The sequence below is a fragment of the Drosophila arizonae genome, chromosome 3 (assembly GCF_054131065.1).
Source record: "Drosophila arizonae isolate 15081-1271.41 chromosome 3, UAZ_ARI_1.0, whole genome shotgun sequence".
NCBI classification, from domain to species: domain Eukaryota; kingdom Metazoa; phylum Arthropoda; class Insecta; order Diptera; family Drosophilidae; genus Drosophila; species Drosophila arizonae.
This window is the reverse complement of record NC_142923.1, coordinates 13,653,361-13,671,749: the sequence shown is the minus strand read 5'-3', so window position 1 is coordinate 13,671,749 and position 18,389 is coordinate 13,653,361. Positions and strand designations below refer to the sequence as shown.

Sequence of the window (18,389 nt, the reverse complement as noted above, 5' to 3'; positions counted from 1 at the left end):
GTAACCAAAAGCAGATGCTTGTTGTTATTATTGTTATTGTTGGTTGAAGGCAACAAAAAGTTAATTTACATAGAGCTCGAAGCTATAAGAGCACGCTGCCAATATTTATGCAGATCTATTTGATTCGCCGAGAAATCCAAAAACAAACAGCGCGCAACAGGCGCAGGCACAAGCAGTGCAAGTAAAACAAAAGCAGCAAAGAGAGCAAACGAGAATGAAAATATGGCAGCAGAAGGCGGCGAGGAGAAGGACAAGCGCGCCAAACTTATTGAAAAATTCCAGCAAAAAAAAAAAAAAAAATTTTTGGCAGTGCTGCAGCTGTGACAAAAAAACCTACAAAAAAAGAAAAGAACAACAAAACAAATGCCAATAAATATGTATGTATGTAGGTACAAGTGCACACAGAAAAAAAAGTAGGAACGAAAGAAAAAAAACACGAAAATGAAAACCAGCAGCAATAACAACAACAACAACACAACAGTTACAACAACAATTATCATGTGAAACTCGTTTAAAAGAAATTCACGTGCTGAGGACTTTGCTGCCTGCCCGCCTGAAACAACAAAAATGCGCCGCTAGCAATGCATAGCAGCAGTAACAACAACAAGCAGCGAGGCGCATATTAAACGGCACACAAAAAATGCGTAATTTGCATACATGCATACAAGCAAACACGTATGCACACATACATACATGGATATGCATATGCAAACGGTATAAGGAAATCGGGTACGAGAAGGATTCTACACACCCAGCAGAAAGAGAGAGAAAGAGAGGGAAAACACACACACTTCTGTACACGCGGGCATCTGGAAGTTTATTGGCCGCATTTAAGACAAAGATTTTGTGACGAAACTTTACGTGCTTTGTGCTGCCGATCAGCTGACTGAGTTAAGCTCACATTCCAATTGGAGATTGTGGACGGCAAAACAAAAGTTGACTAAAATGTAAATTCTTGTTGGAGTAACTAAATTCTAGTTGCGCTTTGAGTAAAGTTTGTACCAGAAATGTAGTAAAGAAACGAAAGAATACTATTTAAAATGCTGAATATTAAAATTTCATAAATATGAAACCAAGGAAGAAAGTTCCGAAGCTAAAGCAAATGCTGTAAAGCAAGTAAAGTGAAATTTTATTTCTAAATTTAAAAAAAAGCCAAATTCTTTTCGATTTCTGAACAGAGTATATTTTTATCGAATACTTTTGGATTTGTAGATATGATCTGAAAATGTATTTATAAATTTTCTCACATATTGATCAAACTCAACAAGCTATCATAATACTGGACAACACTTCATCAATAATATCAGACGTACATTTACTGCAATCACACACACACACACACACTCAGACTACACATTTATCCATATTCAATGTGATCGCATCGATATTGATGCCCCAGACAACAACTACAAAAGAAAACACGTAACAGATACGCGTGACGCATTTCAATCGAAATGCAGCAACAAAAAGAAGCGAAATATAAAAAATAAACAAAAAAACAACAACACGAACAACTTCCACCGGTGAATGGCAAATGAATTTTCGAATTTGGAAGCCGCAGCAGTTGTATTTTTTTTCTTTTCTTCTTTTTTGGCGCATTGCTTTTGTAGCTGTTAACTTGTCGGTTATTATTGTCATTTCGTTTATATTTTTTATTGGTCACTTGAGTTATGTTTTTATTTTCTTTTTTACATATTCATTTTTTTTTTTTTTTTTTTTTGCACAATTATTAACGACACTTTTATAATTTGTTGTTTAATAATATTAACAAGAGATTTCACTGCAAACACTTTCGTTTTGCCTAATTCCAATGCATATTCTTTATGAGACGCAAATAAACAACTGTAATTATCTATTATGCCTGCACACACTTGTTCCGCTCCTCCACGTTCAATTGAACGCAGTTTTTTCTCGTTTCGTTTCTTTTTTTTTCACAAATTTCACTTTTTTTTGGCGCGTGCCGGCTTTTTGCTTGATCGAATTTTCGGTCAGACTTTCGTGTATTGTGTTTTGCTGATAAGAATATTTACCTCATTTTGACTAATTAGACACACACACACGCACACATTCGTGCACACTTTTGCACTTTTGAATTATTTTGAATTCGTTCAACGAATTTTGTTTTGACCGTTGCTGGTGCTGCGCGCTTGCAACTGTTGCTGCTGCTGCTAATTTGCAAATGATGCGTTGACGTTGCCGATGTTGCCGTTGCATGAGCAGAATTGGCAGAAGCGTAACAACAAGAACAAGAACAGCGCACGCATTTTTTACGAAAAGAACTTCGACTGCGCTGCTCTCGGCTCACATATAGAACGACGAAGACGACGACTACAACGACGCCCACACGAGTCGATTATCAAAACGAAACTGAAATCCCAATTGGAGTACGGCGGCTGCTGTTGCTGCGCTGCCAACTGGCTGGCGCACGAAGCTCAGATTTCAGGTTCCACAACCGGTCAGAGAGCCAGAGAGTAAATAGTGTGTGAGAGCCAGAGCGAATGGCATCCACACAACTGGAATGACAACAACCGTTACGCGTGGTCGTGTTTCTCTGCTTGTGTGTGTGTGTGTGTGTGTGTGTGTGCTTGCAGTTGTTGCACTTACATAGCGCATTCTGCTTCTGGGGGTGAGTGGGTGTTGCAGTCGCATGGGGGCACATTTTCCTGTTTATTTACATTTACATTTATTTACATTATAAATGCAAGCGATTATTGTCGCCGCTTGGGCACAGTTTGCGCAAATACAGTAAGCAGCGTGGCTGGCACGAAAGCGAATACGCCCGCATTAGCCAAAACAAACAACAAACAGACCAATATCAACAGCCACAACAACAACAAAAACAACAGCAATAACAATGGTTGCCGGCCTCTTCAAAGGAACAACTCGGAATGCACTGCTATTTGCATAGCTCGCCCGCTTTGCTCCTTCCACTCGGTTTCGAGTTCGCCCTGTTGGGGGGCTACCCCAAAAGTATGCAGTAGGCGGCGCGCGATAACAAAAACAAACTGTAAACGACCGGCACGGGGCACCAATAAAAAAAATCACATACAACAACATAGAGCGCCGTTGGCGTCGCAGCTGTTTTTACGTATGGCGCTCAGAGAGAGTACGCGATAGTGCGCTCTCTCGCGCATTGGAATGAAAACATAAACAGTTGTTTTTACACTGTGCAACACAAGTTTTTGTGTTGTCTATGAATATTTGCTTATACGTGATAATAGGAAATAATAAATAATAGAAAATAATCAATTAATATAAATTGAATGTTATAACTAAATAAAAATAAATATAAGCTTATTAATAGCTCCAGGTATAGAAAAAATATAAATTAATTTTAAATAAATAATAATACAAAGACAACTGAATGTCTATTGATGTTCATATTATGTTTCTATTAAATATGCTTGCACTTAAGCACAATAATTGTAAAAGAGACAAAACCTTTGTTAGCTTGTGTCGGCACAGCCACAAGCTCCACCACGCGCAAGCTCTGTGGATGGCATTTGTGGTCACTGTGTATGTGAGTTGTGGACGCTGGAAAGCGCCAAGAAGCTGCTGAGCTAAAATAAACGACAAACATGCGTGAGCAACAACAGCAATAAACGCTATGCGCTCTCGCTCTGTCACTAACACATACAGAGCAAGAGAATAGCATCCACAGTGGCTATGGAACGTTCGCTGCTTCTGCGACGGCGTCATGCACTTGTTCACTTGCGTTTATCAACAGCTAAGCAGCTTTTGTTGTTGTTGTTGCTGCAGCTGATAAGTCGGTGGCAGTTTTGGAGTTGCCGCTGATAAGAAGAGAGAGAAACAAAACGAGAGAGGGATACACTGAGCACATCTGTGAGATAAACGCACTATTTAGGGGGCGTAGCGCACCAACTGTTCCTGACATTAGGCCAAAAGCCAAACGGCAAATATGAATGCCCCACATTTCGATGCAGCTGCTACCATATCAAAGCAAACGAGCCGCGCAAAACAATCAAATTAATTGTACGCCGATCCCATCCGATAGAAAAGCTACACCCAGTCCACTCTTCCCCCCCTTCACTCACCTCATTTGTGCCAGCTTGCTCTCGTCGTAGCTCTCCAGGCGTTGATACTGCACCACCTGTCGATTGGGCAATGTGCCGTGCTGTGCCACGCCCGCCGAATGCCGTCGATAATCCGTAAAGCTCTCGCTCTTGCGCAAACCCGGAATCTTACCGGAACTATTACGCCAATATTTGATCATGCGATGCAGCGTCGTCGGCGACGCCGTCGCCAGCGCAGCAGCATTGCACGGCGTTGACTCTGCGTGATCCACCAAAGTTTTATAGGAACTCATTACGGCGGTATTTAATCACTTTCACAAAATCCGGCACGGAAACGTGAAACTGGCGAGAATGTGAGAGTTCCAAATCCAGAAAACTCAATAGAACATAAAGCATAGAAACCGAATAGAGCGGACTAGCGTACGAGCGTTACGAACTGACACCACCCGACGAAGTGGTATTCGTTAATGTACTGATCGCATTTGTCTCTTGCTTTATTCCATTTCCATATATGAGCTTTATATATGTTTTATTTCTTTATACATATTTGTATTTACGATTTTTCATCTCTTTTTTTTCCAGTTGCTTGTCGCTCTTTGCGGGGCTATGGTTTTATTTATGTATACCCTATAATGCAATGAAAATGCTTAAGAATGGGGTATACTGATTTTGGGGTAGCATATGTAACATGCATTTCTTTTCTCTAATGAAGTATATAGCCTGTCTATCTAACTCTATTCAAGAATTATGTGAGCTAGACTCTGGAAACAAAAAAATGTAGCTTTGAAATATATTATTCTTTGTTAGTGGAATTTTTTGAAGCAAGTAATAGGAATACTTCTTATTTAAATTATAAACATGCATTTTAAAAATGGTTTGTTAAAAAATATTATATTCATTATATACAACAGCTAACAAAGGATTTGACAAGAGAGAGAGAGAGAGAGAGAGAGAGAGAGAGAGAGAGAGAGAGAGAGAGAGAGAGAGAGAGAGAGAGAGAGAGAGAGAGAGAGAGAGAGAGAGAGAGAGCGAGAGAGATTACAGAGTATCTGTTGGTCGCATGTGCTACATAATATTAATTTTTTGTTGTTCTTTTTTCATTGCTTTTTTAGTCGTCTCATTCTCTGTAATTTCTTTTCCTACATATTAATTATACGAACTTGCGGCTCGAGCGCTGATAAAACTGCGTACATAAATATTTTATACTGTTTGCTCAGCAAGTAAATTGGATATATATAACAAAAAATATGAATATATGAATGTATACTATATATACTACTATACTATACTAATTATATATATACTAATACTAATTATATATATGCATATATTTAATTTATGTATATATAATAAGACTGCATTTAGCGGTTTTTGTTTTTGAAAGAACGAAACGAAATGTAGATCATTTAATCCGGGTAAGAGTATAATAAAATCTGTTCTCAAATCGGGCTTTATATTAAATATATATTAAATATATATATTATGATTTATGGCTGATTGAAAAAGTTTTTTTTTTTTTTTTTTTTTTTTTTTTTTTTTTTTTTTTTATAAAGTTTAAGTTATTATATAAGATAATATACATATATTATATAAATTTTTAAAATCTAAAAAAGTTTAACAGTTTAAAGTTTAAATTCTTTCCAAATTGAATTTCTGTTCCCTTAACTTATCTTATATTTATTTCTCTTTCGAATTGCTTTCCAATTTCTCTCAGTGCATTGAAATTCCCTGTGCCCATTGCTCATTTGCATTGTCTTCCTCTGATAGTGGCACAAAACTAGATTGATAAGCACTTTGTGTGTGGCCCCCATTGTCCGTTGCTGTGGCATGCCACAATTCCGAAGACACAGCTCGCTGATCCACTTTAAATATAGCGCCTGATTGACATCTGTATTAATCTACTTAGTTTTGTTATAAATTAACCGAGCAGAGCTAATCAATCAAATTTGTTTTTTCCGCTTTGAACTCGGCCCACGCTTCACTTTACGGAAGGTAACGTTACTAGACTAGATTATACATACATACATATGTACATAGAAGGAATGTAAATTAGATATGTAAGCATTCATGAGAAAGATATTGAATATTCATATCATATAAATACATTCTAATATATATATCATAATTTAAGCTAAGCAAGATTTATTAAATTTTAGAGCTCTTTTGAAATATAGAAAATATTTTTCATACATACATATACTAAAATCGGTTGGATCGTAGCAAGTTGTATCATTGAATTTGTATGGGAATTGTTTGAGATATTCATCTTTTTATAAGATATTTCTAAAATAAGTAATATTTATGTTGGTTTTTTTTTTTTTCAATGAAAAATTATTATGAACTTTTAGTTAAGAATGCATAAGTTCTATTTAGCTAAAGTGCTTAACTTAGGTATAGAGTTCATATAGAAACAATCAAGTCGAAATGAAAATCTGAAAACAATAATACCATAATACAACGACGGCCCCTTGTTCTATATGGATATAATGATATGATATTTATAATTAAATATATGATGTATTTATGTATATGATGATGTGATATTTATAACGAAATTATATGTATATTTATATAGAATAAAATAAATACAGCATAATAATCATCAGTCAATATATACTATATGCTTTTCATACATCATCTGATCACACTCCTACACTTACTAGGCATAATCTCTACAGTCATAACAAATCGTGCTATTACTATCGACCATAATGTATTATATAAATCTTATATGCACAACCGATAATCGAGCTGTGCTATGAATCCATTTCTGGACATTATTGCCTCTCGCTTCAGAGCATTGCCTCTCTTTCTTTGTAAGTTTCAGTTTCAGTTGCAGCTTCGGTTTCTGTGTGGGCGCTTACTCAGCTGCCACGCCCACTTGGCAGCGCCCTTGCTTCTAGCTAATTGCAAGAAGAAAAAAAAAAATGCATTGCACTGAGTGCTATTCACAGTGCTTATCGGCCCACTCGTAATGCAACAATCTGTCAATCCCTCAGTCCGGCAATGAGTCAATTTAGTGTTTAGTTTATGAGCGATTGGCTCATAACATTTGCAATTTTACAGCGAGCGATAATGGGCCAGACTTGCAGGCGTCGCTGATAACAATGCCCGCTGAATAGAACAAGTTCTGCTCCGAAAGAGAGGGCGAGTGAGTGAGTGAGGGAGACAGGTGGAGAGATGGAAACCCGCTGAGCCACAAATCAACGGGCACTTATCAAGGCGCACAGTAAATGGCACACGGTAATCGTATCTGCTGGACGGCAAATCAGATAAATCAAACATGGCAAACAAATCGCATGATAAGCCAGAAACAGGTAGCTCCAACTGGAGTCCAATTGGACGCGAACTGCAATGAAATCCAATCGACGTTCCAGCCAAATCGCGGCCAGCCATCAGATGTCATTATAAAATCGCTACTGTTGCGCCCAACTGGCGAAAGCTTAGCAAGATTTATGTTTTGGCATTTCCTCAAACCACCACGAACAAAATACAAAAATAAAATAAAGCTCCTGCAACTCCTGCACCACGGCCGCCTCGGCAACAGCTCCTCACATTTTGGTCAAATGTTTGTTGTCAAAATTACATTAAAGCGGAAATTGCTGACCGCAACAGCCGCAGCAGCTGCTGCCAAAGTCTCATGTGTCTAGCGGGTGGTGCGGATGGCTGGCTGGCGGGGTGGCCGGGTGGCTGGGTGGCTGGGTGGCTGGGTGGCTCGCCCGCTGTGTGGGGGGCTGACACGCAACACCCGCGACACTTTTCCTTCGGCGGCGATATAAATCAGGCCCGCGTCTTGGCCAGAAATGTGAGACACATGGATTTCTGTTGGCCACAGTGGCACCTTGTCACAGCTGCACCCCACTCCTCCCGTCGCCCACCTGAGCCACCTGCACCAGCAGCACCACCTGAGCACACACCGCGCTCCACAGCTGTGCGTAGACGTAATACGCTGCGTCGACGGCACGCGAACCTTGTCCGCCGGCCAATCGAGCGGACGGACAGTCAGCCAGGCACACATATATCATTTCGCTGATCCACTGTGGTGCAGCAGACACTGGACACTGGACACTGGACACTGGACACTGGACACTGGACGCTGGTCAGTGTTGTTACTTTAATTGACATGTGTTCATTAGCCGAGTGGAACATTGTTGCGAGTTTGTGTTGCCTTGTGCAGTTGGGGAGAAAGTAAATCAGCTTTAATGAGTGACTGAGGGAGGAAAAGGAAGGAGAGAGAGAGAGACATATAGAAAGAGAGAGATAGAGAGGTGGAGGGAAAGACAGAAAAAGATAGAGAGAGAGGAGAGACTCCCAGAGAAAGAGGGATATAGAGGCCGACAGAGATAGATAGATCAAAAGGTATAGAAGTAGAAAGAGGAAGAAGAGCGATGAATGAATAGTGAGAGGCAATTATAAGGAAAACTGGGAGAGAGAGAGATAAACGGAGAGAGAGGTAATTATAAAGAGAATATGAGATATATATATATATATATATATATATATATATATATATATATATATATATATATATAAAAGCAGAGAAAGGGAATAATAAGGAGAAAATGAGAGAAAAGGATAGCAACGAAAAAAGAGATTAATAGAGAAGGAATTATAAGGTTGGAATGAGAGAGAAAAAAAATCGAGAGGGCTAGAAAGAAGAAGCCAAGCGAGAGAGAGAGAGAGACAGAGAGAGAGAGCGAGAAGGGGAGAATATGCGCATTGTTAATTCGAGAACGTATTTTTGGCACTCATGCAGCCATCTACTAGAAAGACAGAGGCAGGCAGAGACAAAAAGGAACAGAGAGAGCAAGAGAGAAAGATAGAGAAGATGAGTGGTAGCTTGCACTTCCTGTGGGATAGTAGGGTGAAATTCCAACATTGTAAAATTCATATTTTATGTATATACTCTATTCACATTTTTAACGAGTATCAACATTGGGCAAGAATTGTTTTGTAGTTTTGCGCTCTAAATAAATTATAAAAAAATTATAATATTCTAAACTACTTTTATTTCCAAAATTGTGTAAAATAATTAAAAAAAAAAAAATACCTATCAAACTTTAAAATTATCTCAGGCAAACAAAATTATTTCATTAGCTTGAAGTAAGCTTTCAATAAGTTCTTAAGTTCAAATTTGATTATAAATTTTTATTGCACATTTAAATTGAATAATTAAATCTCATAAAGAAGCAGATAACATATGAACAAAAATCTTAGCTCCACCTCTGGAGTGACAATTACGAGATAACTCTCATTAGTGGAACAAAACACACTCATACCTGAGACGGCAACACCGATAAGAGAGGTCATTCAGAAGAGACAAATTCTTTGTCTTCGCTTTGCTCCCAAATGTTACTCACTATCTGAAACTATGCTATGGCTTACTTTAATCTAGCCGCCTTAACGGTACCCCTTTGACTAACTGCCCCCGCGGCCAGCAGCTGTTGGCCTAGGCTATCGGAAAACTCATCAACCTTTTGACCTCGCTGCTAATTGCCCAGCGAAGTTGGATTTTTGGGTAATCCAACAGCTGTTTCTGTCGTTTGGCATTCGAAATGTAGTCCTAGCCTATCTTGCCTATCCTGACCTTTTGGCCCGCTTGGCCTTTGGCCTTTGCCTCGATGACGACAATGAAGACGATAAAAGTTATAGGCGCCATAAATTAAAATGCAAATTAAAAGTCACCAAAAGGGGCGCACGAGCGGGGCCGAACGAAATAATTATAGCTGCTGGAATAGAATTGTCTCGTTTTTTATCGCCTTAATTATGGCCAATATTTGGCCAATAAAAAGTTGACTTGGCCAAAAAAATAAAAGAGATAGAAGCCAAAAAAACTTGCCAAGAGCTCGTCATCCGATTGGCTCCAAGTTCGTCTTCTAAGTTTTTCCGCCCCCACAAAATGAAAAAATAAATAATAAAAAAAAAAACAAAGAAAATGAATTTTATTTTCCGCTTGTTTTTTCTGTTCGCTACTGCATTTTCCGCCTGCTAAGCGCGATTTTTCCAGCTAACAGCAGCTGAGCAAAAGTTTTAATTAAAAGTTCGACTAAAAAAAAAAAAAAACAACGCACAATAATGTATCCTTATACGTACGTATAAAGAACAGACGTCAGTGAGCTTGAGTTGGATGACAGCAAGACACCCTGGAAAATATGTGAATATTTTATATTAAGACAAATTCTGGAAGTATAAAAAGAGACAGCTATAGCTGAATCAATAAAGCAATTAGTATTTCAAAATTTCAAGACATTGATAATTAAAATATGACCAGTTCTATATAAAATTAAGTGTCTAAGACCTGTTATCGATTTTAACTGCTTGAAAAGAGCTCATGAAATGTATTATTGAATTGCGATAAAATAAATCTGATTTACATATGTGGTTCTTGCGAGATATTTTTAAATATGTGATATTTCATATTCAAGGTAATGATTAATTGAATGGAAATAGTAAAATTTGTCCATTATTTTATATAACCTTGATTTTGGTCTAAATCTGCAGCTGTTGCTCCTCTGAATTGCTCTAATATATCGATAATTTGAAATAGATTTGATTTAATTTATTGCACGAGAAATTCTAAAAATTTAAGTTTAATACCGATACTTATCGATTATCATAGATTTGACGATCAAAAATTCAGGTTATACATGGAGATCTTAAAATTTACATATCAATAATTTTTTTTTTCAAATCTGAAATAGAGCCATAGTCAATTTACTAAAACTATATTTTAAAAAATATAATACGAATATGCTTTAATTAACTGAAACTTCAAATCGGATTTGGAATATATCATAAAAGTTATAGATAGAAAAATACTTATAAAAGTTATAGATCAGAAACACATATAACAATTATAATAACTATATAGTATATGTATCTATATGTCTTGGCCTCATAAAAAGCTCTTGAACAGTAGTTGAGCTTTTTCTACTTATGTATCTAATCGAATAGTAAAATTTAATAAAAGGTAATGTTAATTAAATTATTAATTAGAAACTAGTTTCATAGGACTTATTTTTAGTCAATTTTCCAAATAGGACTTTTCACATTCGAGCACATGGATATATACGTACATACATAAGTCCAGACAGTCAGATGGGCATGGCTATACTAACTCATAATCAAAAATATTTAAATGCTTGATGGCCTCAGCCACGCCTCCTCTGCCTATTTCCTACACTTGAACAACTCTGCATTTCCATTTAAATAGGTTCAAAAAACTGTTTGCAACTGCAAAATGTTGCCTCATACCACAAAAATGGTTTGCCAGACGTGCCGCAACTGCCGCTAAGCCGTGCCACCAGCCGTCGCGACGCGTCGTCTGAGACGCAGCTCATCGCCTGTCGCATGTGGCACGTCCTCTGGTCGCTGGTGGCTCATAAATCTTAAATCAGCTTAAATTTAATTTTTGCTTTAGCTTTCCGTTTGCCTCTTGGCTCCTTCGTAGCTCTGGGCTCAATGGATCAGCGTTTAGACTCCATCAAACTGCCCGCGGCAATAAAACTTTTGTGCCAACAATGTCCTATCCTTCTTCTTCTTCATCATCTTCTGGGTTTCTGCTTGTTATCCTGTCATAAGGATAACTCGTAATTTGTCGTTTGTCCTTGCTGTATTGAATATTGTTAGTTAGGAAAGTTCTTTTGCGCTTCGATTGCACTTTTAGTTGGATATTTTTATTTCCTTTACCTTAATTGATCTCTTAATCATCTCTGTTCTTATGAGGTTCTTGATTGTTTTCTCTTCTTTGTTGTAGTATTAGGTTAACTTTCTCTCTTTTTTGCTACTTATTGTTTCCGGGGGTAACATTTGTTGCTATTTATGAGTAAAGTTTTCCTTATGCGTTACTTCAATTTATCAAATATATTGCCTCATTATATTCAAGGTTTACTGGGAGTTGTGAGAACGATGTCTTACCCTAACATAGCTGTAAAAACTTTGCTTTTGGGAAGGCTAAATCCAACTAAGCATAGGCTTGATATAAAGAATTTATATACAAGAGCTTCAGATTTATAGAGTCTATGACAGAAGCTCTACGACTTGGGAAAAATAGTTCTCGGAAGTAGAGAGGGATAGATTAACGGAAAAGGAATATTAGATTCTGCAATTACTCTATTTTACCATAATTTTAACTTGCTTCCACCTATTCCTATTCATGTTCCCAACTATTTTCTAGTGCTGCTCCTTGGCTGACCTGAACTCGTTGCGAATTACAGCAAACATTTTTAGACTCTTTCAGTTCAGCACTTGAGTTTTGTTAGTTTGTTTGGGCCATGCCAAAGAGTTGACTGCGCCTCACCTTGCCGCCACTCACAGCTTCCCTTTAGCTATGTAAATTTGAGCAGAGCGCACAATGCAAAAAAAAAAAAAAACGTTCCTCTTTTTTTTTTTTTGGCAGTAGTTAAGGCCTTCATGTTGGCCTATCGGCTATTTGTGCTCCTTCCCTTTGCTGTTGCCAACCGAATCTGAGCTATGTATTTATGACCCTCACAAGTTAGTTGGATTACGCTGTTAATGCTTTAAGCCAATCAGTGTTTAGCTTTTTGGCCATCTGCCTGATGACTCACCGTTGAAAGCTGATAAATTGCCCGGCCAGCCCCTAGGATTAGGTGCAGCCGTAGGGCAACCTCGCTTTGTCAACACATGCCACTAATTAGCTGGCCTGTGAAACTGGAGCTATGCATGCGGCACAGCACACGTGCCAACACAGCCCGAAGGTGAAGTCGCCGTAGAAGAAGAGGAAGAAGAAGAAGAAGAAGAAGCAGCAGTAGGTCGAAAAGGATACCAAATTAATGAGCTGACACTTGGCGCAGGTTGGCAGGGGCTGACTTAATGTGCGACAAATGCAAACAGCAGATGAACTACACACGCCTACACACTTAAGGACTCGTGTTGGCAATTATCTAATAGAGTGTCGAGTGCTCGGCACGAGCAGGATAAGCGCCTGGGATAAGCAGCTGCCGACACGTAATGTGCGAGGAGCAGGAGGAGGAGGGGGACGGGGTGACAAAAAAGTCAACGCATTTAAATTAACAAAAATAAAAAATTGTCAAACGGACCTTATCGCTGGATCGTCGCAAATGTTGCGTAACTAAGTGCACATACACACTCGCAGGACTCTCCTTCCCTCTCTCTCTCTACCTGCGAGGTGAGATTTTTAATTGTTGCGTCGCTGCGCTGAAGTGCATCGGGCTCTTATCCTGCCCTATCCTTAATTGAGTTGCATATGTTTTATTTTCCGTTTTATATTTCCCTTCCCTACATTTCGCTCATTTCTTTGTCTCTTGTTTTCTCTTTCAACAATTTTGACACTTTCTCAAACAAAAATGTATATCAAATTTGAATGCTCGACAGGCAAAAGAAATGCTTCTTTTATATTCTTAGGATCTGCCCCTCGTCGTGGCAATTGAAGCGTGTTGAGCGCCGACAATTGAGTTATGAGTTGTGTGTAAATGACTTTTGAAGCGAGGTCAGAGCCGGAGCCAAGTGCGGGGGCAGCTGACCTACTTGGCAAACTTCTACGAAACGAACATGCAGGAAATTGTTAAGGAAACGCATTTCGTTCTTATTCTCTTTATACTTGAATCGGAGAAAGTTTAAATGACTGAAGAATTTGAGTTGGGAATTTAAATTGAGTTGTATATATATCGAATAATGTATATGATATTCAGATGTATTATTTATTATCCATTAATGCTTTAATCTAGATACCATTAATTAATAATAATTTGTAAATAAATACAATTTTATACTTTCTAATTTTTTTATCATTATATGTATTATATCATTTATGTTAAAGGTTAATATAATTTATTTTATTTTTAATTGTAATATTAAATATATATTGCATATTAAATATGTATTTAACTTTTAATATTATTAATATTTTACTTTATATTCTTTTCTTTGCTCTCTTTAAAAATATTTAATTATTAATATAATATTAATATTTAGACATCATTTTGCTCAATTTAATTTAATTATTGTTATATTTATTTCAGCTCATAATATAATTTTTTAATATAAAGATATTAATATTTTAAATTAAGATAAAAAAATTATTTTTTTTTATTTGTAATATTTATTTATAGATATATATATATATATATATATATATATATATATATATATATATTTTTTTTTTTTTTTTTTTTTTTTTCATTTAACTAAATTATTTTTTGTATAAGCATGTATTTCACTTTTGCAAAACTCTCTAAGAACATGATTTTTGTAATATATTTGAAAATCCTTTCACTAAAGTTTAAGCACTTTCTATTGTTGGCCAATTGCTCTTGGGTTTTATGACCAAGTTTTGACCCTGAATATTTTGATGGCATATTTGGCTTTTGTTGTGCTCAGTTCAGTTGCTTAGGCGCAGATGGGGGCGTGCGTTCGCCTCCAGTCAGCTAGTTCGCCAAGAAAATCAATAAAAAATGCAGCGCAATGAGTGCAATTAAAGCTGCTTGACCGAGAATGGGGCAAAGGGACGGATGGGGTAGGCAGGTGTAGGACGAGAGCAATGGGGGAAAAGTCTCTTTTGTGTGTTGAACGCAATTTGCGCAAAATGACGGCAATTAACTCAGGTAAGCGACACGGAAAAGGTGCATGAGAAGGTAATGCTGTCTTTCAACAGCATCAGGAATTGTCGTCAGGCCAGTCCCTCATTCCCCCTCCCTTCTCTCACCATTCTTTCTCTTTTGCAATTCATTCTTAGATTTCATTTCTAGTTCCTTTTCATCTATTTCAGTGTCTCTTTCAGCAAAAGCCAAATAGTTGCCCTAAACGCAGTTGAATGCTGGCGATTCGATAAATGAATGAATGAATGAGTGAGTGCTTTGAATGGATGGAAAACACATTTGCTAACCATTGTCACGTGCTGACTTCTACCGTTTGCCCTTTCAGTTGGTTCGTGCAATTGAATTTCGCACGTTCGATGCGACATTACTGAAAATTGACAGCGAATTGTCATTTTATTGTCGCATTGATGGCCATCACAAAGGGGGCGCCAAACAGCTGTTATTTCACTTACCTGAGTCAACTTTGTCAGTGACGAGAGGGGCATTCGATAATGTGGGGCTATTAACTCAATTTACCTGCTCACTTTTCCTTTTATGTCTATATAATGACTGTTTAATAAAGTAATTATAATAATGACTATAAATATAAACTAACTTAAGATATTTGTCTGGGCTTAGCAACAATTTTAATAAGCAATTTCTAAAGTATAAATCTGAGTTGCTTTGACTTCAATTCTATTTAAAAAACCAGACTTCATATCGGGTAATTTCAAAATATTCTTTCAATGCTTATAATTGATTGAAATCTATACTTAGTGTAATCAAAATTGTAGCGCTATTGACCTAAAAATCAAAATATAATATATATAAATATAAAAAAATTATAAATATAAAAAAAAAAATTATAAATAAGTAAATAATTAAAAAAAAAACAAGTAAGAACGTTGCAATCGGGCGATACCGAAAGCAGAAGACTCATTCACAGCCCAAACGCTGTCAACCAGAGTATATAGTGCAATTTTCAAGTCTAGTGCGCAGCAAAAGACACGGCATGATGCCATTAAAATTGGAAAATCATCGATAGCTATTGCATTCAAATTACATACATATATAATTTATACAACTCTGATTTTTATTATATATTTATATCCATACATTGGATACCGGCTTCAAGCTAACAGCAGATCAGCGCGATTTTCCTATGCTTGTGCACACACTCATCGTCTATTCTATGCGTACAGACAGAAGCGCGCCTTTTCTCACATTCTTAGAATTTCGATTGATTTCTGGACTTTCTAGCCGTTACTGTAGTTTTGTCTGATGACGCTCTCTTATTATTTTAGCAACTGATTGCTCGAGCAAAGCAGTGGAGCGGGTGCTAAGGGCGACGCAAGTAATGTTAGAGTAGCGGAGGCTCGAACCACAGTAAAGTGTTATTTTTTTTATTTTTTCATATATATTTCGTTTTTTATAAAATAGATATTTTATTGGGAAGGTGCGAGCTTGACTGAATGGCACTTAATACTTTTCATTTTCTTAGTCGAATAATTTTATAAGTTTAAATTTGTTTCTTCTTAAATAGCCCTCAAATACATATACGCAAATACATACATATGTATATATAATTATATACATAAGCCTGCACGCATAGCATCAAGCATTCCAGCCTTATACACGCGCTCATTTGTATGTGTGTATGTATGTACACATAAATGCGTGCTCTAGCATATTCTAAGAATCCCGTTGCATTGTTTTTGAATTTCCAGCCGCTACACTGGCTTTTCTTTGCTATGCGGCGTCATAACAATAATGTGATTTCGTTTTAACTACTCTTGATCGAAACGACGCGGTGGTGCTGTAGGCTGAAGCGCCGACGATCTTTATTTTAGCTATTTTGACAAACATGCTATTCGGCTTGGGTGTGAGTTCAAATCCCGCTGAAAACACTTTTTTGTACATTGCAAATTTTTGTTATTTTAGCTTTTTTATATTTTATTAATTTTATAAAAATGTTTCCTTCCGTGCTATCAATGCCTATTAAGCCTACTTATGTGTACATATACATAAATAGATGGCTGACGCATATAAATGTCGCAATTCGCGCACTGTAAATGCCGATTGCCACGCCCCTAGTGGCCGTAGACTCCTCAATTTTAGCCAGTTTTTAGAACGAGCAACCGGTTACCTAAATGCAAAATTTGAATTCTTACGCTCAAAAAATGTGAAAATTACAGGGTATTTTTCGATATGCCACGCCCCTAAAGAGGCTTAAAAATTATTTTTGGGGCATCGATAGAGGAGGCCACCAGTAACTTAACTATTCAAATTTGAAGCTTCTAGCTCTTAAACTGTAGGAGATATAAACTTTTGCGGTTTGCCACGCCCCCTATAGGCGGACATATATCTACCATACCTCGTTGGACGTGGGTGGTCAACCCGCGTATATATACTAAATTTCAGGTCTCTAGCATCAATAGTGCTTAAAATATAGCAGAATTCGAAAAATCATTATATCTTCAGGTCCGATTTGCCACGCCCCTAGTGGGCGTAGATATATAATTTTTTCACCAATCTTCATAGAATTAAAACATCAGCTTACATGCAAAATTTCAGCATTCTAGGTTTATAACTTTAGGAGATACAGTTTTATCCGATTTGCCACGCCCCTAATGGGCGGAGATATATCCGCCATAGTTTGTGATCTTGGGTGATCGGCGCGGACCTACATACCAAATTTCAGCTTTCTAGCTCTTCAACAAACATGATTTCTGGTATATCGGAAAATGCATTTTCCGATTTGCCACGCCCCTAGTGGGCGGATCGGGAAAATTTTAACACTTTATAAATCGGAGATATACACGAGTATGTGTTCCAAATTTCAAGTCTCTAGCTTCAATAGCGCCGAAATAGATTGCGTTCATACGGACAGACGGACAGACGGACAGACGGACGGACGGACAGACGGACAGACGGACGGACAGCAAGACGGACATTGCACAAAACCAATATACTCATTTCACTTTCGTGAATGAGTCTAAAAATAAATAAATAAACACAATATTTTGAACTACTAATACTAATTTTTTTTTGTATGAATTTTTTTTCTAATTTTTGTTACAGTCACAATATGAGTTAAATCTGATTTTATGTGACTTATAAACAAATCTAATCTGAGAACAAATATTTTGAGCACCTTGAAGCCTTTGAATATATTTAGTAACAAAAACTTTAAGCCCAGTTAAATACTTTCAAGCACTATATTCCACTTGACGACTTTAAAGTTCTTAAGACACAACAGCTAAGATATGTAGTAAAAAAAAAAAAAAAACTAAAATAATGAATTAAAACTATAGACTGAAACTTAAAGTTCTTTCAAGAGCAAACTAGCATTGTCCTGGGCGAAGATGACTAAATAAATAAAAAAAAAATTATACTTGGGAACCTCTTCAATCTTAGAAATGATAGTAATATATATAAATATAATGGCAATGCCTTTTGATACATTTTCATTTTCCGCCTTATCACTAACTGCTCACATTCATTCCAGCTAAATCAACTGTCGCTTTATGACCAACAATATCTGCAAGGGACCATATAAGCTCTGCCTATTTCAACTCTGACTTTCCTAATGATTCATCTTTGCCTTCAGCCAGGCTGGAGGGTTGGCTCAATCGTAAAATGCCACGTGTGGCCCGGCAGCAAAACAAGTGAATCACTGTAGCTCTCTAGCTGTGACATAACTTTCATATGGCCACTAAAACAGCTACAGTCAACTAAATATAACTAAGTATATGTAACATACATAGAAAAGTTAGTTTTCAGGCAAAGTTTTCATAGT

General features: G+C 37.1%; 1 protein-coding gene across 3 annotated transcripts in view; it reads right to left on the bottom strand.

Annotated features, from left to right (window-relative positions):
- The window catches only part of RapGAP1 (Rap GTPase activating protein 1), a 138,261-nt gene extending 133,771 nt beyond the window's left edge, over positions 1-4,490 (bottom strand). Inside the window, exon 1 of one of the 3 annotated variants that reach the window (XM_089464256.1) lies at positions 4,056-4,490. In XM_089464256.1, the coding sequence (XP_089320382.1) occupies positions 4,056-4,327 (272 nt within the window). In that variant the 5' untranslated portion in view covers positions 4,328-4,490. Of the gene's footprint in view, positions 1-2,030; positions 2,383-4,055 lie in introns of those variants that run through there. The other 2 variants (XM_089464253.1, XM_089464255.1) reach the window with 2 other exon arrangements.
- Positions 4,491-18,389: the final 13,899 nt, after the last annotated feature.